The following is a 24,211-nucleotide window of genomic DNA, read 5'->3' as shown; positions in this document are numbered from 1 at the left end:
CATAATATATCCCCCATAGATGCACACGCGGGGAGAGAGGCACTACATGCACATACCAGCATGTCAATGGCCCCTTTTTCACTTTGTTTTTTCCTATTCCCTTACAGGAACTAAGGAACCAGAAGCAGAAGATTGTCTCGGAAAGGGAGCGACTTCAGGCCGAACTAGATCACTTGAGAAAGTGCCTTGCGTTGCCTGCAATGCAGTGGTCTAGGGGTTATTTCAAGGGATATCCCAGGTGACGCTCCCTTGCACTAGGCTGAACATATAGTATAGAAATAATAATCTATTTTATTACCTTGAATATTTAATATTTTTCACTGGGAGGTTTGAAGCTAAAATATAAATGGAGAATGTGCCATGCATGGAGCAAAGGATTATGGGATCCAGAAAAAATACCCACCTCTATCTTGACTTCAATGCAACTGAATCTTTGCAATTCTGCAAGCAACCCACCCATGAAGGCTAGATTCTGTTTAATTTTAATGAGGGGTGCTTTTTTTCCTCCTTCCCCTCCACTTTTTAATTATTTTTTTAAAAATCTGATAAGATTTCATCAACAACACTAATAGCCACCTCCCTGTAGAGGGGGTGCTGTCCACACACAAAATCATTCTTTTGTTGCCATATTAGTCCAACTACTGTACCATGGGGTTTGCCTATTCTTCATTGGGAAGATGGTGTCTCTCGTGTTAAGAGGAAGTTGGGGTACACTTTGGAAAGCAAATGAACTGTGTATCTCAGATATGGAAAGCTGTGGTAGTGATCTGCAGAATAACAAGTCCTGGAAGGAGCCAACACAGCTTCAGAACTTGAGCCTTTCCCTAAACAACAGGCTTTCCACTGGAAATGCACTTCGCTATAAAAAATAAAGTGAATAAACAAACCGAAGGTACCTTTTTATTACTGTTTTGGGGGGTAGGGAGCGGAATGTACAGAACAACAACACACACACACCTAGAGAGAGAGAGAGAGACAAATTACATACCCTAGTGGGTGAACTTTTCATACAAACTCAAAACGATTTTGCAATTAAAAAAAAAAACAAAGTCAAAAAAGGTGCTTCAGCCTTGTACTGTGTATATATTTAAAAAGTTTTGTATGTTTTTATTACTTTAATTATTGTTATAAAAAGCTTGCCATTTTTAATATGTTTCTGCTTTTTTTTTGGCAAAATAACTTGCTTTTAGTGTTTGTACTGCTGCTGGTCAGGACATGAAAAATATTGAAGTGTTTTAAAAGAATTTAAAAAAAAAAAAAAAAAAAAGCTTTCCACTGGGGCATGTGCTATCACTTCTGTTTTTTGCTTTGTGTAGCATCAGTTACTGGTACAGAAAATTCTGTTACTAAAAGGCCAGGAATTAATTATTCCTTACTGCCCTTTCACTGATTTTTTTTCCCCCCTTCAAGCACTTCAAAAGTTACATTACAAATATGACCAGCTGCTACTAAATGGGGAAGGGAGTGGAAAAGTCTGTGTTGGGAACAAAAGTTCAGGAACTAAGTGAACTGTTTGGGTCTATGATTCAGCGTTACTGATGTCTTTCAGCGCTCTGACAAGTAATCTAGAAAATGTTTTATATGGGGGGGGGAGACTGCTTGTGTTAGCAATGAGGTGTTAGAGAACGACAGGAGAGGAAGCAGTGCAGACTGAGCTGAATTTCCCGTCCTTTACTCACATGAGAAACACCAGTGGGAATAGGAAGGAGGAAGTAGAAATTCTCCCAGCTTGCCCTGTCTCTTCCAGGTAGTTATTCCTCAATAACAGTTCTGTGAAGTAGGAGGACCTCTTTCCCAGAGAGCTGGCTTGAAGTTCAGTTTACAGTTTGGTTAGCCCTAACCTAGCTGAGCTCTATTCCTTGTAAGCAGCTGGGGGGCAGCTGCTGGCAAAATTCAGTCTTTTTGGAGCAGTGCACAGGAATTGATTTTGTTTTTTATTAATTTCTTAGATGGGTGAGGGATACTGTGAGTAATAGGCTTCTGCTTCCCCTACTTCCTAGCCGCTAGTAATAGTGCATTAGGTGTTTCCTCATAAAGCATTTGCTGTGCATGTTTATCAGGAATAGTTCATCTTAAATTAAGATGAAGTGGCAGCAGGAGGAACAGCACTAACAGGCTCTTCGTTTTCAGCTGTAAATTAGACAGGAAAGGCTATAGGTGTACATATCCCATTCCCCTACTAAACAGCTACTGTAAATGTTCTGTAGCTGAGGGGAGGAGTTGTGGGATAGTTGATGAGGGCAAAAGTATCACAAACATCTCTGATCAAAATCTACATACTACTGTTGTCTCTAGACTTAGTTGGAGAGGTCTCCTTCAACAGCAGATTTTGGAAGACAGAAACCTGTTCTGTTGGAACAGTGAAGCACTTGGCGTGGAAAAAGAGCCTCTAGGAATCACAACACACTCTGGACAAGGTTCATGGCCTTCTGTCTCCATGTTATTTGCTTTAGGTTTCTAACAGTCGACACTTGAAAGGCAAGCAGTTTAGACTATGTCTACACTACACACCTTTTAGCAACACAGCTGTGCCACTACAGCCCTACTGCTGAAAGGCACGCAGCGCAGTGTAGCCACTGTTTAGCAGCAGGAGCGAGCTCTCCCACTGACAAAAACTTCCCCGCCGAATGAGCAGCAGTAGCTTTGTCGGCGGAAGAGCTTTCCTGCCAACGAAGTGCTGGTCACACCACCGCTTTTTGTCTGCAGAACTTTTGTGTTGTTCAGAGGTGTAAAAAACACACACACACACACACATCCCGAACAACAAAAGTTTTGTCGTTCAGTTTCCAGTGTAGACAAAGCCTGAGTCTATTGCTGTTCTTCAGAAGAAACATTCATGCTGCCCCCACTACATCTCAGGCAGGGCAAGGGTTGGCCTATTGCATTCCTAGAAGATTTTGCACCTACGTGTTGTCAGATGGCAGTGACAGCTACTTCACCCTCTTGCATGGCTCATGATTGAGGGGCTAGCCAGAGCGAAACAATGAGGACAGAACAAGGAAAAGCAATTCCACAGACCACTATTTAAGTAACGTCAACTTGTTGTCAGATGCAGCATGTAGAGGCTATGATGTTCCTTTAGCCATAGCTCCTACAAACACCCCAGTGCAACCCTGCTACAGTTTCTACATTGAAGGCTCTTTTTCCTCCTCCCCCCAGGAGTACCCCCAAGACAATCAGATTAAATAAATCTAAGGCTGTAATGCAGCATGAACAAGGAAAAGGACCAGAAAGGAAAGCTGAAACTAATACCAAATTTAAGCCATGCAATTCTACATTTTTCCTCTTTTGTGTTGGTATTTAGGGCAGTGCAAACAGCAAACCTCCAGCCTATCTTGGGCCCGTTCCATTTTGCAAATGGAAGAAAATAAAGCAGTCACTGACTAGTGTCAATTTAGCTTTACCCCAAAAGCTGAAATGATGAATTGTATGACTGCTCATGTGTGATTCTTCTTTTCTGGTGGACTGACACTATTTCCCATCTGGGAGATTGAAGATCAGACAAAGCTACAACAACATATACAATAGGAAGAACAGGAAATATTACACAGCACAGTTGGCTTCAGAGCTGATTTATGCCACTCTGGTTTCAAAGTATTTACATGAAGGAACTTCTGTCTTCCATGACTAGCAATGTCTTCACAGCAACAGGCCTCCAGTTTTCCTTTCACTCGGAGGGCAGAGATCTTTTTTAAAGTGCCATTATGGGCAGGCAAGTGACTAGAATACTATGTGGTTTTTAAAGATTTACTCTTAGTTGATGCTTTTGTTATCAGACTTGCCTATTTTTACAACTTAAAGTGAGACTATTTTTAATGCCAAGGCAGGTTACTGCTAACGTGAAACTAAAGCCATAGCCTTCCTGCTTCATACACCGTCCGCAATCAAAGATTCTAGCATCAGGATTTAGTTTGCAATGCTGCTGCTGAGGTAACTAGAATTTAGCTTCTGGTGTTCTGTCTTGTAACTATTACACGACTGACAGCAGAAAAAAATGTGAGTGGGTACTAGGAGATGAGGCAACTATGACTCAGAATACACCAAGCAGCAATATAATGCTGTTTTTAGAGTCACTTTTCTAATCATAATTGCATTTTAAGTACTGAGGGCTTTTTTAAATGAATAGGGCTCCGTTTAAAGAAAGGAAGTTACCACTGCTTTGTGTTTAAGGGCCATTGTTGCATGTGCAAAAAGTGCATTTAAAAAACAAACCAACCACATACATTCTTGGTTTAACTTATCTGTTTAAGACGCAAAAGCACTTACGGCTGACAGTTCTTTAAACCAGATTGCATAGCGAGCCTTTGGCCTACTACCTGCCAATTCACAAACTTCATGATAATTTTTAACACCGAAAAATACACTTTATGGTTAAATCACTGTTTCCCCTCCCAGCCCATGATAAAAAAGTTCCTTGTCAGGTTATCCATCAATTTCAATACACTGGAAAGTGGGAGTTCACAAGCACACCACCAGATGGCAATGTTTAGGAGCCTGTTTGAAAATGTTACTTTGCTTAGCAACAATTCCTGACCTTGAGTGTTGATTCCACCCCCATGCCTCACATAGAAAGGAGCTAATCAACTTCTTGACCCAGTGCTTAAAAAGTCTCAGTAATACTCCCCTCCCTCTCCCTTGCCCCAAGGGTCATGTTGACTGGTTGTGTTTATTTGTATGTACCCTGTGCAGAATTGCTAGAGCAGTGAAAACCAGAGCATGGGAGGGAGAGGCAGAGGAGGGAGGAAGCCCAGGCCTGCTGGGGCAGTTTAGATGCTGTGAAAGAAAAATTAAACCTGTTCTAAGTGTACTTGTTTGAATTAATTGTAATGTAATATATTATTTGTTGAATGTAGTAATTAGGTATTTATGAATATATTGCTGTAATTTCTGACAACATCCAAAAAATAAAATTGTCCTAAATCATGGCAAAGGATTGTTTTTCCCTCCCACTAGTGGATGGAAAAGTTACACTGATCCAGCGTGAAGGACAACATGTGCGATGCACTACCATTATTTACAAGATTCAAGCGAAAAGGCATTGTGTGGTTGACACTACATCATGGCATTTAGCCAGTACCCAGCCCAGGCTCTACAAGCTGTTTTAAGGCAGGGGTGAAGCATCTGAGCAGCTTACACATAGGTCAGGGGATTTGTTATTTCCGAAGGATCAAGTCAGTCCAGAGTATCCTATCTCATGTTACAGCATCAGATACATAGGCCACTTCACTCACAACCACCTGACTATAATGAGATACATACAAGTTAACCAGGGACTATATACGAGACAGTGGGATAGCAAAAAGAGCATAAGGGAAGCTCAGAAGGGAGAAGATGGTGGGAGATATTTGCAAGACAGTTCAATTGTTTGAAGTAAAGGCAGTAGGGAAACATTTGTCTGAAGACATGGGGTATGTTATGGTGATTAAATACTGCTGCCTGATGAGCGCCATGGACAAGAGACTTGCTTTCCACTGAGTGAAGAGCAGCCCCCATACACTTTAAGAACATAAGAACGGCTGTACTGGGTCAGACCAAAGGTCCATCTAGCCCCGTATCCTGTCTACTGACAGTGGCCAATGCCAGGTGCCCCAGAGGGAGTGAACCGAACACATAATGATCAAGTGATCTCTCTCCTGCCATCCATCTCCACCCTCTGACAAACAAACAGGCTAAGGACACCATTCTTTAGCCATTAATAGCCGTAACCGCCATGAATTTATCCAATTTGCTTTTAAATGCTGTTATAGGCCTAGCCTTCACAACCTCCTCAGGCAAGGAGTTCCACAAGTTGACTGTGCGCTGCATGAAGAACTTCCTTTTATTTGTTTTAAACCTGCTGCCCATTAATCTCATTTGGTGACCCCCTAGTTCTTGTATTATGGGAATACGTAAATAACTTTTCCTTATTTACTTTCTCCACATCACGCATGATTTTATATATCTCTATCATATTCCCCCCCTTAGTCTCCTTTTTTCCATGCTGAAAAGTCCTAGCCTCTTTAATCTCGCCTCATATGGAACTGTAGTGGGGCGGACTGCCCCACTCCCTGTGAGAGTGGGCTGTGGCAGGCCAGGGCACCTGCGCAGACAGGGAGCCAATCAGAAAAGGGCTTATTGTGAGCCAATCAGGGCCCAGTTTGGAGACAGCCAATCAGGGCCAGGCTCAGACATATATAAAGGCTGCCCAGCGCAGGCGCAGTCAGTCTGTCCCAGGCCTTCAAGAGGGGAAGGTCAGTCTCCAAGGGTGGAGACTAGCACCAGGGACAGTGCAGTGCTGGCCAGGGCTTGGAGAGGCTAATGAGCTTGAGCCCATAGTTGCCAGGCTGCAGGCCCTGAAGGGAAGGGCCTAGCGGGTGCAAGGGGCTGTAGGGGATGCGGCTCAGGGAAGCAGACAGATGAGGGGAGAGGAGGAGGAGGACAGCGAGGCTGCCTTCAGAGGGTCCCTGGGCCGGGACCCAGAGTAGAGGGTGGGCCTGGGTGTCCCCCCCCATCCCCCTTCACTCCTTGCAGCACACCCAGCCATTGGCCGGAGGGAGCAGCCATTAGCCTACACCAGATCCCTGACAAGAGGGATTGGACTCAGAGGGCGGTTGGACATGGTGGCTGGAGTGTGGGACTGCTGATCACCTACCCCTGGAAGGGGGTGCAGATGGACTAAGGGGCACTGCCGGAGGGCAGTGGCCTCGAAGAGGATGCTGCTGAGCAGGCAGCAACGCGGGTCCAGAGACAGCAACAGAGGGCAGAACGACTGACAGGACACCACCAGGAGGGGGTGCTCCACTCGACAGAGCTAATTCCTGGAGTCACCAGCAGGAGGAGCCAGGTGGTGAGTCCCACCCCGTTACAGGGACCCTTTCCAAACCCCTAATCATTTTAGTTGCCCTTCTCTGAGCCTTTTCTAGTGCCAGCATATCTTTTTTGAGATAAGGAGACCACATCTGTACACAGTAGTCAAGATGTGAGCGTACCATCGATTTATATAAGGGCAATAACATAGTCTCCTTCTTACTCGCTAGCCCCTTTTTAATGATTCCTAACATCCTGTTTGCTTTTTTTGACCGCCTCTCCACACTGCGTGGACATCTTCAGAGATGTATCCACGATGACTCTAAGATCTCTTTCCTGACTCGTTGTAGCTAAATTAGCCCCCATCATATGTATAGTTGGGATTATTTTTTCCCATGTGCATTACTTTACATTTATGCACATTAAATTTCATTTGCCATTTAGTTGCCAAATCACTTAATTTTGTGAGATCTTTTTGAAGTTCTTCACAGTCTGCTTTGGTCTTGCTTATCTTGAGCAGGTAAGTATGATCTGCAAACTTTGCCACCTGTTTACCCCTTTCTCCAGATCATTTATGAATAAATTGAATAGGATTGCTCCTAGGACTGACCTTTGGGGAATACCACTAGTTACCCCTCTCCATTCTGAGAATTTACCATTTATTCCTACCCTTTGTTCCCTGTCTTTTAACCAGTTCTCAATCCATGAAAGGCCCTTCCCTCTTATCCCATGACAACTTAATTTACATAAGAGCCTTTGGTGAGGGACCTTGTCAAAGGCTTTCTGGAAATCTAAGTACACTATGTCCACTGGATCCCCCTTGTCCACATGTTTGTTGACCCCTTCAAAGAACTCAGATTAATAAGACACGATTTCCCTTTACAGAAACCACGTTGACTTTTGCCCAACAATTTATGTTCTTCTAGATGTTGGACAATTTTATTCTTTGCTACTGTTTCGACTAATTTGCCCAGTACTGACGTTAGACTTACCAGTCTGTAATTGCCGGGATCACCTCTAGAGCCCTTTTTAAATATTGGCATTACATTAGCTATCTTCCAGTCATTGGGTACACGGGCCGATTTAAAGGGCAGGTTACAAACCCTAGTTAATAGTTCCACAACTTCACATTTGAGTTCTTTCAGAACTCTTGGGTGAATGCCATCTGGACCCAGTGACTTGTTAATGTTAAGTTTATCAATTAAATTTAAAACCTCCTCTAGTGACACTTCAATCTGTGACAGTTCCTCAGATTTGTCACCTACAAAACCTGCCTCAGGTTTGGGAATCTCCCTAACATCCTCAGCCATGAAGACTGAAGCACAGAATCCATTTAGTTTCTCCACAATGACTATCATCTTTAAGCTCTCCTTTTGTATCACGATCATCAAGGGGCCCCACTGGTTGTTTAGCAGGCTTCCTGCTTCTGATGTAAGCATTTTGTTTTGAGTTTTTGGCTAGCCGTTCTTCAAACTTCTCTTTGGCTTTTCTTATTACATTTTTACACTTAATGTGGCGGTGTTTATGCTCCTTTCTATTTACCTCACTAGGATCTGATTTCCACTTTTTAAAGGAAGTCTTTTTTATCTCTCACTGCTTTTTACATGGTTATTAAGCCACGGTGGCTCTTTTTCAGCTACATTTGATTCCTTGCAGTGTTGAGATGTGACCGCTATAATTGAGCCTAAAACCGACAGTCAGACCAGTTTATAGATTCTGTGATAGACAAGGACCCCACCATCAGCTGCAAAGGGCAAGAGAAGAGGAGGTGTTTTCACACAATTAGTGTACCAGTGTATGTAAAAGGGAAAGGAATCTTATTCTTCCGACAGACAGTTCACTCTTTTTTATGCATGGGTTGTTTTTTTTTTTAACAAATAGTAACTTCAGTCAAAAGATCAAATGTACAGGACATCACGGTAACATGTCTTCCAACTATCTGGAATATTTCCTTCTGCTCCTCCAACTGGATTTTGGACCCACTTCTATGTCTCTCCAACAGGCAGCAGATTGGCTAGGTTCTCCCCTTTACTGCTGTCCACATGAAGCCTAGCACATCAACTGGCATGTTGTCAGAGATTAGATTCAGTGCAGTGGGAGCTAAGATGCATCATCAGCTTTTGCTTTCAAACTATCACCTACCCCCACAGTATCCAGGAACATGCTCTATGAACACCACCTAATATTCTCTCTAGTGCAGAGATTATGATAATTTTCATATTCAGGAAAATAAAAGGGATTTTTTTTAAGTGTACATGAGAGAGAAATGCTGCTGGTAAGCCACCACCTGCCACAGCTGCATCCACACCAAATATCTCAGTGGCCCGCTAGAAGCAGTACCTGAACCAAATGAGGTAGCGTGTGTTCTCTTTAAAGCTCCCACTGGGGGAGAAATACAAAGCTACAAGTGCAGAGAGAGAGAACTGTGCACTTAAATGGCCTTGGCAAGCCAGCCATGTGAGCTCATCTACCAGCTCTGCTCAGAGACGAATATACTGCTGTTAAGTGATGGCCTCAGTTGGAGAAACAAGCCTTAAAATGCAGTAGAGGTGGGTTAAAATCCATATATCACTCTGTAGCCCAGGGAAGCCCCAGGACTATGCATTCAGGTGTTTAAAACAGTCCCATTCTGTGATCTTCCTCAACCAGGCTTTAGACAACCCAGAGGAAGGAGAAGAGCAAGACACTAAACTAAGAGCATATTTATTGCTGCTACATATCATTTAAGAGATTTTAAAAACCCCATCCAATAAGGCAATAACAAGAAAAACCTCCCAACAGCATCTAACTGCTGCAACCAATTCATCTTGCAAAGACAGCTGCACAGGGGCTGGAAGAGTTCTGCCAGGTAGAATCATTTGTTTTGCCAAGGATGCTCATTATAGAGCAGAAGCTGTTCACGATAGCTGCTGAGCAGGGAATGCCCTCTATGCCATTAGCAGTCCTCAACTTATTAATATGCAGCCACAAGACTGCCTTCTTCCTATTGCCTGAACACAAACACCACAGAGACTCAAGTTAGATACAATTGACAGGAAATGTATAAGACTTGCATGGTTTTTAGCAGAGACCTATACAGGGTATTTAAGGCATAAAAACAGCATAAGGCAAGTTGCATTAGGACTCATTAATAGTGTCCAGAGGGCAGAGTCCTCCTACTACTTTGCCTCATCCCATGAGGGTTTTAGATTGTCAGAAGACATCTTAGAAATCCTGGGACTGGGCACTCTCAGCCGGCTGAAGGTTTGTGCGTAGCTTGTACATGTGATCTAAGGCTTGAGTAAGAAAAGTCCCAGTGGTGTTGATCTCCATCAAGGTCAGATTATCCAGCTAAAAGACAAGGAGGGTAACATTACAGCAGTATTTGGGGAAGCAGCACTACAATCTCTCTCGATGGCAAAAGGAAGGTCAGTCTATGGACAAGTTGACATCAGTTACGTCACCATATAGCCATTGCAGTAATTAAATTGATTTTTCATGTCCACCCTACCCTCCTCCTGTTGGCGGTGCATGTCCTCAACAAGAGCACTTCCACCAATTTAAATAACAGTGCGGGGTATTGTGGAACCTTGAAAGCCTGGAGCCCAGCCACTGGGGCTGACAGCTGGGGCTCCGAGCTGTCAGACACCAGGGGCTGACAGCTGGAACAGTAAATGCATTGTCTATAGTGATACTGTGTCAACCTAACTACATCGACCTAAGCAGCTACGCCTCTTGCAGAGGTGGAGTTTAAGGTCGGTGTCCTGGGTAACTTGCATTGTCAAGAGCAACACTGTAGTGTAGACACTTAGAGTTGAAAGAAGCATTGCAGCATTTGAAACATAATACATATGGAGTTTTTTACTCCACATGGCTATAGTTCTCAACTGACAAGTAACCAAATCACTGGAAGAAAAGAAAAAAAAAAAAAAAGCTACAACTGGAACTTTCACTAGCAGTATTAATCATTCACAAGCCACATAATCACACAGCATCTTGAACATTCCCAGGCCAAAACTAGTAGACTTATCAGCCCACCCCAGATTTTCCTTACTATACCTTGGCATGGGCCTCCTGCTGTCTGACAAAGCTGTCCGCAGACAGCCGCAGTTTAGCTATCCGCGTATCCCAGGTATCCTTAACCAGTGTTCGGATTTCATCTGCTTTCGGGATGCTGTCTGAGGCACTAGAAGAAGAGGAGGTAGGTCAGAACAGGCTGCAAGGGACTAATACATTAAGTCTCTGGCATGAGTAACACTGGCAACTTCTCGAATCTCTGAAGCGTGAGCAGAGTAGTTTGCTTTATACAAAGAGCGAACACTGAAATCCAGAGTGCTGCTGCTTCTGCAGCTGGGGTTTTCTGGATACTTTTACCCAGGGAAGATCAGTTTTCAATACAATCCTTCTGGTCTTTAATTGCCCAGCTGGTCTGGAATACCAGGAAGTCCAATAACCTGGGAAAAGTCACAAGTAAAACAGCAACTCAATGGCTCAACTGTTGTTAGAGCTCAAGTTCAGCCCAGTACTCTTACCACTCAATCACAGGGACCATACAGGTTGAACCACGTAACAGCCTAAAGGTTAGGCAATTAAATACTTCCACAAGGACCTCAAGAGATCAGATCAATTCACCTGGACAGAAGCGTCATGGTTATTCTAGTGTAAGGAAAGGGTCTGCATGCTAAGATGTCGTAAGCATCAGAAGAAACAGTTGGGCTTCAAATGGCCAGTCCTCTGTAATCAAGGGCTTTTCAAGTCAGAAGGGTATGTGCATAGAAGAGTAGTTCTCAACCAGGGGTACGCAAACCCCTAGGGGTATGCAGAGGTCTTCAACTCATCTAGATATTTGCCTAGCTTTACAACAGCATAAAAAGCACTAGCAAAATCAGTACAAACTAAAATTTCATACAGATGACTTGTTTGTACTTCTCTATATACTATACACTGAACTGTAAATATAGTATTTATATTGCAATTGATTTATATGGTAAAGATGAGACAGTAAGCAATTTTTCGTAATAGTGTGCTGTGGCACTTCTGTATTTTTATGTCTATTTGCTTACAAAATCAGCTTTTACGTGAGGCGAAATTTCAGGTATGCAAGACAAATCAGACTCCTGAAGGGGGTACAATAGTCTGGAAAGGTTGAGAGCCACTGGTTTAGAAGAAATACCAGCCAGAATGCTAATTTTATGGTAATGAAATGTTTTAGCAGACCTGACAGCTTAGAGTCAGGACATCCCCGATCCCTGCTCTCCAAGCTGAGAAGGGAAGAATTTCCCATCTCCTAAAGGGTACCCTAACAGCAGCAGAGGGTGGAGAAGTCTAGAAAGATTAGGCTGCTGGGCCTCTCAGGTAGATTGAAAGAGCTGTGAATCTGTATAAATGAAGCTAAAAAATATGCTAAATACATCCAGGGCCACTACACTTAGTTACTTCTGTAGGCAGTGTTGGAGTCCAGTTATCACATCACAGAACAAGTGAAACCAAGTTAATAAATACAAAGGCTACCATTAGGTAAGTGCCCAAGCAAAATCTTGATGTACTTTGGAATAAGCCTCCTGTTAACACTTTCCCAAAGGCCTCCAAATTTAAATCCAATGAAATCCTAAAAGCTTTCCTATGTCACAACTCACATTCCTGAATATTTACTAACATCAAAGCCCACTGGGCAGGGAGGAAAATGCCTTTGACTGGTTACAGTAAGAGACCTACTTACTAGTTTAACAGCAACTTAGTTAGTTCCATGTAGTAGGGACTGGGCATTGGAGTGAAAGTATCCTCTTTGCGTTCCTGATCCCGGATTTCCTCCAGCTTTTCTGAAATACAATTTCATACTTTACTAGATGCTTCAATGATCTGGTGTCAAGTCCTCCCAGGAGAAGCTGCACCCCTCAACCAGCCTTGCAGGATGAACTGACAGTTTCGTGTTTACATCAGGTGGAATCAGCACCTAGGTGGAGACACCACAGGCTGCAGGAGAAACAATTCTAATGCCCAAAAGTTGCTCTGATCTCATGTCTAGAAGTAAAAGTGGACCTCAACTCATATGGGAGAAAGGGACAACCACCAACCCAGGATTGCGGTGACAGGAGCTGAGAAACAACACTCAGGCCTACATGGCTAGAAGGATGAATCACCATCACCACTTGCGACATGAGGAGACAAGGAGTGACATGCCTGGAGAGAGAGTGCCTCCAAAAAAGGAATCTTTCTGCCAAGTAACATTTTGGCTCACTGATCTGCACTCTCTGGAATCAAGAAAATGTGGAAGAGGGAGAATGTTTAGAGACAAAAGCCTCTTCACTCTTCCTGAGGTTCCATCATTACCTGCTTCCTGCCCTCCTCAACTACGAGATAAAGCTAGAAAAGAGAGGTGATAAAAGGCGGCAGACCCACCTTGATTATAACAATACTCTGCATTTTTATTATAAACAAATCTCACCACTGAGGTAGGCAAGTATGAGTCTCATTTTACAAGTCGCCAAATAAAGCCAACAGTGAAGTGGACAGGTGAAGATCACACTGAAACCAGTGGCAGAACTGGGATGCAGTATTTTAAATCAATTTGATGTATCAGGATAAGAATTCATTCTAACTACACAGGTTAAAAATTACAGTGATGATATGCAAAGATCACGCTAGTTTGCAGCGTTGTCATAGCCGTGTTGGTCCCAGGATATTAGAGAGATGGGTGGGTGAGAATTTCTTTTACTGAACCAACTTCTGTTGCTGAAAGAGACAAGACCTGAAGAACAGCTCCGTGTAAGCTCAAAAGTTTGTCTCTTGGAGCAACAGCAGTCAATCCAACAAAAGACATTACCTCACCCACCTTGTCTGTCTAAAATCATGCTAGGTCTTGAAAATCTCAGCAGCACTGCATTAGAACAATTCCTCCCACAATTCCATTTGTCCCTGCAACTTTCCCTTGGGAAAAGTGCCAGGGTCCAATTCCTGTATTTCAGGACTCCCCACTGGCCCTGCAGCCTGGCTAAGTCTATGCCTAACCTGTAGGCTACTGTTCTCCTTACCAGCATCCATCCATTCAGGAGGTATTAGCCGACACTTCTGTCTCTGTTTTAGGTTAACAGCTAGCCAAAGAGGCACTTCCACAGGCAAGCCAGGATTAAAGGGACCCAAATCCCCCTGAAAATAAGGAAAGTGTAAGTAACAGGGCATGGAAAATTGTGACACCTCTTTGAAAATCAGGTTTCCCTCATCAGCCTCACACACTGCTAAAGGATCAACAGTTTCCTGTAGATTTAGGGAAGCCACCCCATGCCAACTGCTATCACCCCTGCTCTTGGTCCCAGATACCAGCACAGTTCTCTCGTCCCTTAGCAGTAACTACTTACATTTTGATGGCACTTTCTATCCTAAAGGGTTTCATAAGCGATATATGAAAATTACTTCTCCCATCACTGAAATGTAGCCACTTGGCTGTGGGTGGACTAGGGGAGATGTTTTAAATAGCAGAACAGCTAGTGCAGGGCAGTAAGTGCAGCTGATTCTCGTATCCCCTGACGCTGCAGGGGGGATCTGGGCTAACAGGCACTTAGCCAAAGGGGAGGTGGAGGTTAGGAAGAGCCAGAGGGGTAATGTAACGTTCACAACTGGGCACTTTGCTGTTACTCCACTAGGGCCTCTGCTATCGCTATGGATTTTACCTGCAGGCGCCCAGACCCCCCGGTGATGGGCGTCAGGCTATAGCGATACTATTGCCTCTCAGCGGGATGCCGGCAGCCCCACTGCGGAGCGGATCAGCCCCAAGCGGCTCTCCTACCCCGGCCCCCGCCAGTGGGCCAAGGCCGCCTGCCACCGTCTTCCCCACCAATCCCCTCCCCGCAGGGTCTTCCCAGCGTAAGACCACCGCGGGGGCCCCGGCCCCGTGACACCCGAGAGCCCAGCCCCCCCGCGCGCCATTCCCGCCCCTCAGCCCGAAGACACCCCAGAGCCCAGCCCCTGCCCGCGAGCCCAGCCCCCCTTCGCCCTCCCAAGCCCGCGCCGGCCCGGCCCCGCACCCCGATGAGGTAGATCCGGTCCAGGCTGAAGTTGGGGATGACGGTCACCAGCTCCTTCTCGGCCAGGAACTCGGCCTCGGCGGGATCCATGGCCCTGAGGCGGCGCCGCCGCCAACCCGCCGGAACTGGAACTCGCAGCACGCGCGCGCCAGTCTACACCCTTTGCCATTGGCTGGGAGGCAGATAGACCCCGCCCCACAACAGAGCCTCGCCCGACGCTGCCTGTATCGTAGCGGCGCGAGAAGCTTGCTGCGTTTTCCCGGTCTCAGGTTGGCCGAGGGGCTCGCATGTGAGAGGCTCTGATTGGCTTAGTCACATACACGGTGCTACGCGATTGGCTGAGCGGCTAGACTTATTGCCGGCCAATCAGAACGCTCTTGAGCCCAGGCCCTCAGGCTGGGCGGGAGAACGGTCCCTGGAGGGAGGATGGTCCTCGCCAAACAGCGCTCCCCGCGGGATGCCGCCGGCCCGATCCCCAGAGGGCGGGGCAGTGAGTCCGCCCTGCCGTGTGTCATAGACCCCGCGCTGCGCCTTCCCCTGGGGGATTCCCCTCAGGGCCTGGAGTCCCGGCCCCGCCCAGTCCCTCGCCTCCTGCTCCGCCCCCTCCAGCCCCCGCTCCAGATGTGTTAGGTTAGGGGCCAATGTCCCTCCTGGGCAGCTTGCACCATGTTTCCAGCCGGCTGCAGGGCTCCAGAGCCATCGCTCTCCCTTGCAGCCTGGTGGCCTGTGCTCTGCTCCGCTCCCTCCTAATCAGCATCACCTTTGCGGCTGTGCTCCACCGGGCCGTGGCACACCTGGCACCCACCCTGAGCGGGCTGGGCAAGGCCTGAGCCTTCAGCCAAGAGCCCGAGTCTCAGCCCTGACCTACGCTGGGGTTTGAGGCACTGGGCACAGTTTACACCTCTGCCAAAGGTTTGCACAAGTACAGCTACGCTGCAGGTAAACACCTGACCTCGCTGTAGATGCTAAAAGCAGTGGGCGCAGCTGAGTTTCAGATTCTCTGCTGCCTTTCACCCATAGACTGTTCTTCTATGGTCCCCAGTCCCCATTACCACGTTCTTTCAGTTTGGTTTAGGCATTTGACTCTTCACTCTGTATTCCTGTAACTGCAGGTTCACAGAATTGTTGCTTTGTTTTCCCATGGCTACCCTTGACAGTGGTGTGTCTTGGACCAAGAAGGGACCTGGATGCATTAATATTAATAAGATAGCACCTAAAGGCCAAGGCCCTATTATACTAGGCACTGTACAAATGTATAACAGATAGTCCCAGCCCTGAAGAGCTTATGCTCTAGTGTAAGATTACGGCCAACTGATGGATACAATAGATAACCGGGCTGAGCGCAAGGAAATAAAGAGATGGCATTAATCAGCATGAAAAACAGCAGTCCCTGCAAACCAGCTGCCTGCCTGCCCACAATCATTGCTGGGTATGTTATGAGCATCACAGCAGAGAAGTATTTTAAGGAGGGATTTTTCAACTATTCCTCACCTCTGATCTTGAGCCTTCTCCCTGTCACTTGTTAATTAAAAAGAAAAAAACATCTCCAAACACTCAGCAATCGATGTGTTTAAGAAGGGAGGATGAAGGGGTAATCACTAGCAGACAGCATGGATTTACCAAGAACAAATCATTCCAAACCAGCTTGATTTCCTTCTTCAACAGGGTAACTGATTTGGTGGATAGGAGGAATGCGGTGAACATAAAATACCTAGTCTTCAGCAATGCTGTTGACCTGATACTTTGATAAGTAAGCTGGAGAAATGCGGGCTCGACAGAACTATTATTAAGAGAACATAAGAATGGGCCGTACTGGGTCAGACCAAAGATTTATCTATCCCCGTATCCTGTCTTCTGACAGTGACCAATGCCAGGTACCCCAATACTTGGCAGGATAGAACTAAAATTCAGAGGGATCTTGATAAATTGGAGAATTAGTCTATAAACCAAATGAAATTCAACAAAGACAAATGCAAGGTGCTACACTTAGGGAAGAAAAACCAAATGCACAAACACAGAATGGGGGAAAGCTGGCTTGGCAGCAGCACTGCTAAAAAAGATCTAGAAGTTGTGGTGAATCGAAACCTCAGCATGAGTCAGCAATGCGATGCTGTTGCAAAAAAAGTAAATGCAGTTTTAGATTGCCTTAACAGAAGCATAGCATGAAAGTCATGGGAGGTGATAGTACCACTGGACTTGGAACTGGTTAGGCCTCAGATGAAGTACTGTATCCAATTTTGGTCTCCAATGTATAGAAAGGATGTAGAGAAACTGGAAAGGATTAGGAGGCAAGCAACAAAGATGATCAAAGGGATGGAATGCAAGCCAGATGAGCAAAAACTGAAGGAACTGGGTATTTTTAGTTTGGAAAAGAGGAGATTAAGTGGGGATATGACAATGGACTTCAGATACTTGAAAGGCTGCCATAAAAAAAGAAGAAAAGTTGTTCTCTTTTGCCAAAGAGGACAGGACAAGAGGCAATGGGTTCAAATTACAGTTTAGCAGATTTAGATTAAATTTCAGGAAAAACTTTCTAACTCTAAGAACAGTAGGACAATGGAACAGACTGCCTAGGGAGGTTGTGGAAGCTTCTTCACTGGAGGTTTTCAAAAGGAGGCTGGATAGCCATCTGTCTTGGATGGTTCAGACACAACAAATCCTGCATCTTGGCAGGGGGTTAGACTAGATGATCCTTGTGGTGCCTTCTAACCCTATGATTCTAAGAAAAAAACAACAAATTAAACTGTCAAGACACATTGAAGATGTTAATGGCCAAAGTTATGCAAGGGAAAGAAAAAAATAAAAGGCTTTTATCCTGGAGTGATTTAGAGCACTGTCAGCCAGGCTGTTAGGTTGTCAGGTTGTCATGGAAACAGAAAGCCTTCAAACAATATTAGCAGTGACAGATCTATTTAATGGTGTGTTCTTGTGATCCTGTTCAAAACACCACCTATTTCTCTGTCTTGCCTTCATCGTGTCCCAGCAACAGCAGCAACCTTGATGCAGTGGGAAGAATAAAAAGGATCCAGTGTCAGGTATACTGTGTTTCCCCACAAAAAGTCTTTCCCAGGGAGCCACTTTTCCTCTTCTTACCCCTCATCAGCCACTCCGTTATTCTCTCCTTCACCAAAACCAGGATCCATAGCATTGAGAGCCGAGCCGCTCTACATCGCATGAATAAAAATGAAAAATGATAGCACCATAGTTGCAGGATGATAATAATCCCATTTTGCAGCTGTCACTCACAGGCCTTGTTATGTCTGAGTCTGATTTTTCTTCACTCTGCTCTCACGTCCTTCCCATAAAAAACAAATCGAAGCGCCATCTTGCTCACAGCAGCTGCCAATGGTTCCTATCGATTGATTTTTATCGATCAATATTTTATTACTCCCTAAGGCCTTTTTTTTAATTAAATGAGTTTTGTGTGTAAAAGTGCCAGACGGGCAGCTCCGCAGGCCTCTGTTTATCAGTGGAAGAGGGACAGCATCGGGAGTGGCACTGGCAGGGCAAGCTGCCCCTGCTTACTGCCCTGGCAAGGTGTCTCATTTCCGACTGGGGGAACCATCTGTTGGGGGTGTGAAAGCAGCTTAGTCTCCATCATTCAATCACCCTTGGCTTCCTTGCTGTGCCTGCCAACAAGGAGGGACCAAATAGTGCCAATTGCACTTGGAGTCAGCAATATCACTAACCCCAAGCATTTAAAACAAAAGGAGTCAGTCCCCAAAACATGAGATTGGTTTGAAAATCATGAGATTTTTAACACTAATACATGTGCAGTCCTTTTTATCCACTTCCTGGTTTTTGAGCTGTTAGACATCACATGTTTCAGCTCTCCTCCACAACAATACTTCTTGTTTTAAAGGGAGTTCTTTCATAGAGATTCTCATAGAAGATGGAACCACCAGTCTCCAGGAGCTGAGGCTTTAAGAAAAACACCAAATATAATGAGCGCTGGCTGGCAACACCAAACCCAGACACGAGTTTGGTTTTGGAAACGGTTGTCTTTGGCTTTTCTCCATCTCTCTATGTATTTCTAGTGCAACAGCCATTTCAGCCCCAAACCAGGCAAAACTCAATGATGATGCCTGAGTCTGCTTTTGACATTTTGAGTTTGTTTGAACCCCCGCATTCAAAACAAAACTCAGGTGCAAACCCCAGCCCCCGGAAATCAAAACACAGAAGACTCACGACGCAACCCTTGGCAATGGTAATCACCAGATTTCTGACAGCTCTGATCTTCACAGGTTTAAAGAGCAACTCTAACACTGGAGCAAACCTGAAACAGTGAAAAGAGTAACTCACAAAGAAATTGTTAGGTAAGCACTGCCCTGGGTTCTGTTTGCTCTAAATTCACTCTGATGCAGAGAACCCTCAAAATAGGGTGTACGTGGGACTCAAAGAGCTTCCAGCTTCTAATCAGTGTAGGCTGCACCATTGCAAGTCCTTATTTAAACAAGTGCAGTGTGTCTACCCTGAGAGGTTGCACTGGTGGAGCTACATTGGGATAGCTACACAGGGGGCAAAGATCCCAAACATAGAGACATCCTTAGTGAAGATCTTTGTTCTGAAGGTCCCTTCCCTCTGACAGTCACAGCAGCTTCTGCTGCTCCATCCATGGGAAAGTCATACAGGCCTGTGCTGATCACAATAGCAGGATGAAACAGGAGGAGGAAATGGGCTGGGAAAAGGCAAGAAGCCCAGCTTTACATTTAAAATGTTCAGCAATCCAGACTTAGGAGAAGCTCAGATTCCAATGCATTTCCAGATCCAATCTCCATAACTCAGCTCTGTCGTGATTTAAACACAAGAGATGGACGTAAACTCCAAAATCCTGCTTTGGCTTTCAAACACCTCAACGTTCAGGGGTGTCCACATGTGGGTGGATTAATTTGCAAAATGCAGATCAAGATTCAGATCTCCAAAGGGGCCCACATTTTGTGCCTTTAGATCTCTCACTGAAATCACTGCAGGCCTGATTCTCCAGTTAGGCTGCTGTAGGGTAACACCACTGAAGACAATAGCCTTCTGATGGTGTAAAGCCACTGTAGAAAGAGAATGAAGCTCTGAGGTCAGAATATTCTCTCCTTAGGCATTGGGAGGCAGTGCACGGTCAATTTCATTCGGCATATTTACTCCACCACTTACCTATCAGTGACTTACCTATCAGTGACTGTAACCACAGTGAAACTTTTATTTTCAGAGTTTGCAGCAAGAAAAATAATACAATTCCACTCGAAAGCCAATTGCCTGCATGTCTCAGGGGAGCAATAATCTAAACCCTATTGGAATGCATTACCGCGGTGCCAGGCAGTCTATAAATGGCTCTGACATGGTGTGAATACACTTTTGTGTCTTTTGCCATCTGCTGCTGTCATTAAAAAATTAAATTTCCATCTGTTTTCACACTCTTCCCCCACTTTTCCTGTAGGTTTCTGATTAATTCTGTTTCTTGGTAGCAAAGACCCCATGTCTCATCATGGGATGTGGAGGATCTTTATGTGTAATGCTAGGGTCAGGGTGGAAAGACCCAGCCTGTGATTATGTTTAAGATGTTAATGTTCACAGGATGATCTCTGTCATGCCACTTACTTAGTTTCCCTGTTAGTGCCATTTGGAATGAGTTCATTTTGCTCTTCATATTAAAAACAAACATAATGCCACCAATATCCTCCCCAAAGCACATTAGTGGGACACGTCAAACTGCTTAGACCCCACGTCTGAATGTTTTTTATGAAACGTCGGTGGAAGCTGGGTTTGCATTTTGTTTGCTTGTGCTGCTGCAGCGCTGGGATCATGGGTAAAAATCTGAACATGAAACTGACTAGAACCAGGTGGTGAAACCAGCTAGCTTAGCTTCCTTCAGCTTGAACAAAGAGGCATAAAAAGTGAACAGAGACAGCAGAAGATCCATGACTCTGGAATCTGATTTCTTGGTTGGTCAAACAGGGCACAAGAGCAGGGCAAAAGGCTCATTTATTTTTGCAGGCCTTTGATTAAGGGGGTGTTGAGTGGTTCTGAGCTGAGTGATCACAGGTGGAATTTATTTTTGCTGGGGAAGCAGGCTGAGCCTTTTGTGTTGGACTGCCGACATGTTCTAAATAAATGGTAAAGGAAATGGGGTGGGATTTTCAGGAGTGTACAACACTGGCCTAACTCTGCTGCTACGGAAGTCAATGAGAGCTTTACCATAGGATGCAGTGGAAGCAGAGTTTGATCAACTGTTGAAAATCCCTAGATTTTTTAAAAACTTTTTCAGGTTTTAGAGTCAAAGGTATTAATACACAATACGGAGTTTTAACTCACTTTTATATGGAGTGACCCTGTAAGTGCATTTTACACCTACAACTGTCTTATTGTGAGTTCTTTGTGTTCTAGCCTTTAGAATTGTTGTTTGGTGATATACCCCCCTCCCCCCCACATCACTTTATCACATCCACTTATTTCATCTTAAAGGTTGATTGTAAGTTGTGCTGGGCAGGGGCCGTCTTTCTGGTATATGTTTGTATAGTACCTAGCACTGGAGGCCCAAGCTTCTAGGCATGACCACAATACAAATAAATCATGATATAGATTCATATGCTAACGATAATAAAATAGTGCAGCACTTAGTACTAGCCAATGACTGGGGTTCTTAGATGCTACTGCAATACAAATAAATAATAACAGCAACAACTCCTTTTAATAAGACAACCAAGCAGAAGTAGCAGATAACCCTGCCTTAGTGAGGGAACGAAACTGGGGACTCCCTGAGAGAAGTAGAGTGGATGAAGTAGAGAGATAGAACATCTTTGGCAGGGTTGAATGATTAAAAATACAGCAGGCACCTGTTCCTTTAGCTACCACTGCCCTTTAAAGCAAGAACCACTCACCTACACATTTCCCCCCACCAGCAGGAGCAGCCAGATCTTCAGAGCTCCACGGCCCTGTAACTAGACAAGAAACAAAGAATTAGTAAAGAGTTACAGGCAAACGTCAGAGAAGCAAGCCACCACCTTTATTTTAAAGAGGTAGGGTGGGGTAGTGGTCTGAGAGCCAAGAATGTCTCTATTCTAATCCCACTCCCACCCTCCCTCTGTAGCCAGTCACTTAACTTCTCTGCCTCTGTTTTACCCACCTGTGAAATGGGGATAATAAGGCCACACTATGTTGAAACTGGGATTAGTTAGTGTTTATATGATGCTACCTGGTTCCAAGTATTATTAATTATTTATTACTTCTAGATAAGGTGCTTACATGGCCTCCATTGCCATCAGGTCTGGGCACCGCCCAATTTAGAATGGATTTATTCTTACAACACCCCTCTGAGGCATGGCAATGCTGTGGCACAAAGAGACTAAGTCACCCAAATGGTCTGTGACTGAGCAGGGAATTGAATCCCCATCTCCTAACCCACAAGCTTCCAGTTCTGATCACGGCACCACCCTTCCGCTACTTGGTTTTAGAAGCACCTACATTGTGCCCGGCTCTGAATAGATACTAAGCAAGAGCAGCCCCCTGCTCCAAAGAGCCCCCACGTAACAATCCAGGAGTTTCATTATAAAGCAGCTGTAAACCAACATGGACAGTGTTAGATGTGCTACAATGACAATATAGGGAGGCTGTTTTGGAAGAGCTCTTAGCAGCATCCACTTTGTGTAGGTTTCTTAAGATAAGCACAATTGTGGGGTAGAAGCCTGAAATTCAGGGTATCCATGGATTTGTGCATGACAGCTGACAAGCCAAAGAAAACAAGGATAAACTTTATATCTACAGAGGAATCTATTTTCTGTGTTTCTCCCCCTTGTTCTTTACAGCTATGACACGTGCAGGAAAGCAGTTCTTAGTGCCTTCAGAATTTGTAAGTGACTGCAGCTTATTCCCTAGTGGAATCTCAACAATCCTATGGAACATCACAATACTCACATTCATGATGCCATGAAGGGTCATGAAATCACATGAGGAATGAACAGGAGCCATCAGACATTTAAGACACAATGCTCTTGTTCCCGTGTGTCCCTGATAATAAAAAGTTGGAGAAGGGAAATGCCCAGTGGTTTGATCAGAATACATAGTATCTTGTATTTCTAGAGTAGCTTGGATCTCAAAGCACTTTACCCATTACACCTTCTAAAGTATATACATGGGAATCACTTCATCCACTGCTGAAATGCACCCATCACTGGGGTGGAACATGGACGTGGTTTAACAGCTCACAGTAAAACTGTGCCAACAAGTTTGGACAGCGAGTGAAAATGGAATTATGCATCACATTGAAACTGCAGGGGAAATTAGAGCAACAGAATGGCAAAACTCTTGCAGGACTAACACCCCTCCCTCCTGCCAAAAGTACCATTGGATTTGTCATGTCAGGGATTGGTTTTGTGTGTCTGCGACTGGACAGCAGCTCCGGCAGCATGGCATCTCCTAAGACGACACTGGGGCATTGGTTGATCACTAATTCAGAGGAAAGAGTGCCATCTGCTGAATCACCGACATGGTATCCCATTGCTCTTCCTGGATTACTGTGTCAGCCACCTTACTTAGGTTGCAAGAGCTGACAAGAACACAGCCCGAGGTGGGCACAGGAATCAGCAGGGCTGCCAAGCCACTGCAAATTCCATTGATTCAGACTGGGAACATCAGCAAATTTCCAGGGATGCACCTGGGAAGCGAAGGTCAGTCTGCAGGGTTGTTTCCTCCAGGCCTCGTGCCAAGCCTCAGTATTAAGCCTGGCATTATAAGGCTCCTAAGACGGTGGCAGAGGGAGGGCAGCCCAGGCCTTTCTTTTCTCCCTTCATTTCACCCATAGCTCATGACTGGCCATTGCTATGGTCACTAAAAGCGTTGAAGAGACAAGGGAGAGGAAAGGTGAATGGAAATCAGAGGAAGACATGAGCACAGTAGCTGACAGCAAGAGGCGTTGCAGCCTCAGGGACTCTGAGTCAGGTTCATGCTGAGAGTGGCCATCAAACAGAGACTGGATCAGCTACGCTGCCAGCACAGCATCCTTTTTATTCAGTCTGATGCTTGTCACAGGTGCTTCTCTGACCGAAGCGCAGCTGCAGCGGCTGCAGGTTCCCAGAACCTCCCTGAATCAAAGACTGTACCAGACCACATGGGACTCCCTGGCGTTGAACCAGGCAGCAGCCCACAGCCCAGTTGCTATGACTAGCCAACGAATGCATTGCTGGCAGCAAATAGCAGTTGGGTTAGAATTGCACGCAGTGACCGCTGGGTTCCTGACAGAGCAGGATCCTGTTGTTTGAACACCGCGGCTGGACGTGATTCATGTCCATGCAGGCAACGCTGACACTTGCACATTCTCCCATCCTCTAAGGGGGCCTCATCTCTACCACTGTGGCACAGTTGTTTCAGCCTCTATGAAATTTACATAACGCCACCCACAATCCCTTGCATGGGTGTTTTAACTGTTACTCTTTAGCGGG

The 24,211-nt window shown here is 45.1% G+C and overlaps 2 protein-coding genes across 6 annotated transcripts in view; one reads left to right on the top strand and one right to left on the bottom strand.

Annotated features, from left to right (window-relative positions):
- GSE1 (Gse1 coiled-coil protein) overlaps positions 1-4,925 on the top strand; it is a 232,194-nt gene extending 227,269 nt beyond the window's left edge. For all 5 annotated transcript variants that reach the window (XM_039502721.1, XM_039502724.1, XM_039502725.1 and 2 more), the window contains exon 16: positions 108-4,925. In XM_039502721.1, the coding sequence (XP_039358655.1) occupies positions 108-242 (135 nt within the window). In that variant the 3' untranslated portion in view covers positions 243-4,925. The remainder of the gene's footprint in view (positions 1-107) is intronic.
- Positions 4,926-9,804: 4,879 nt separating this feature from the next.
- On the bottom strand, positions 9,805-14,984 carry GINS2 (GINS complex subunit 2). The gene is made up of 5 exons (XM_039504002.1): positions 14,787-14,984; positions 13,797-13,911; positions 12,485-12,584; positions 10,825-10,951; positions 9,805-10,116 (listed from the first exon to the last, which is right to left on the bottom strand). Exons 1-5 carry the CDS (start codon positions 14,874-14,876, stop codon positions 9,991-9,993), a joined length of 558 nt encoding a protein of 185 aa, XP_039359936.1. The 5' UTR covers positions 14,877-14,984; the 3' UTR covers positions 9,805-9,990.
- Between the last annotated feature and the right edge of the window lie 9,227 nt (positions 14,985-24,211).

This window comes from Mauremys reevesii, linkage group 16 (assembly GCF_016161935.1).
Source record: "Mauremys reevesii isolate NIE-2019 linkage group 16, ASM1616193v1, whole genome shotgun sequence".
In the NCBI taxonomy this organism is placed as follows: Eukaryota; Metazoa; Chordata; order Testudines; family Geoemydidae; genus Mauremys; species Mauremys reevesii.
This window is presented reverse-complemented; position numbering and strand designations above follow the sequence as displayed.

Bases quoted from the DNA above. Each gene is read 5' to 3' on its own strand.
- GINS2 (XM_039504002.1), bottom strand. From the start codon at position 14,876: ATGGATCCCGCCGAGGCCGAGTTCCTGGCCGAGAAGGAGCTGGTGACC. The intron at 13,912-14,786 runs GTGCGGGGCCGG...CCTTATTTTCAG, and splicing joins ACCGGATCTACCTCATCGGG to GGGGATTTGGGTCCCTTTAA. The intron at 12,585-13,796 runs GTAAGGAGAACA...ATTGTATTTCAG, and splicing joins TCCTGAATGGATGGATGCTG to AAAAGCTGGAGGAAATCCGG.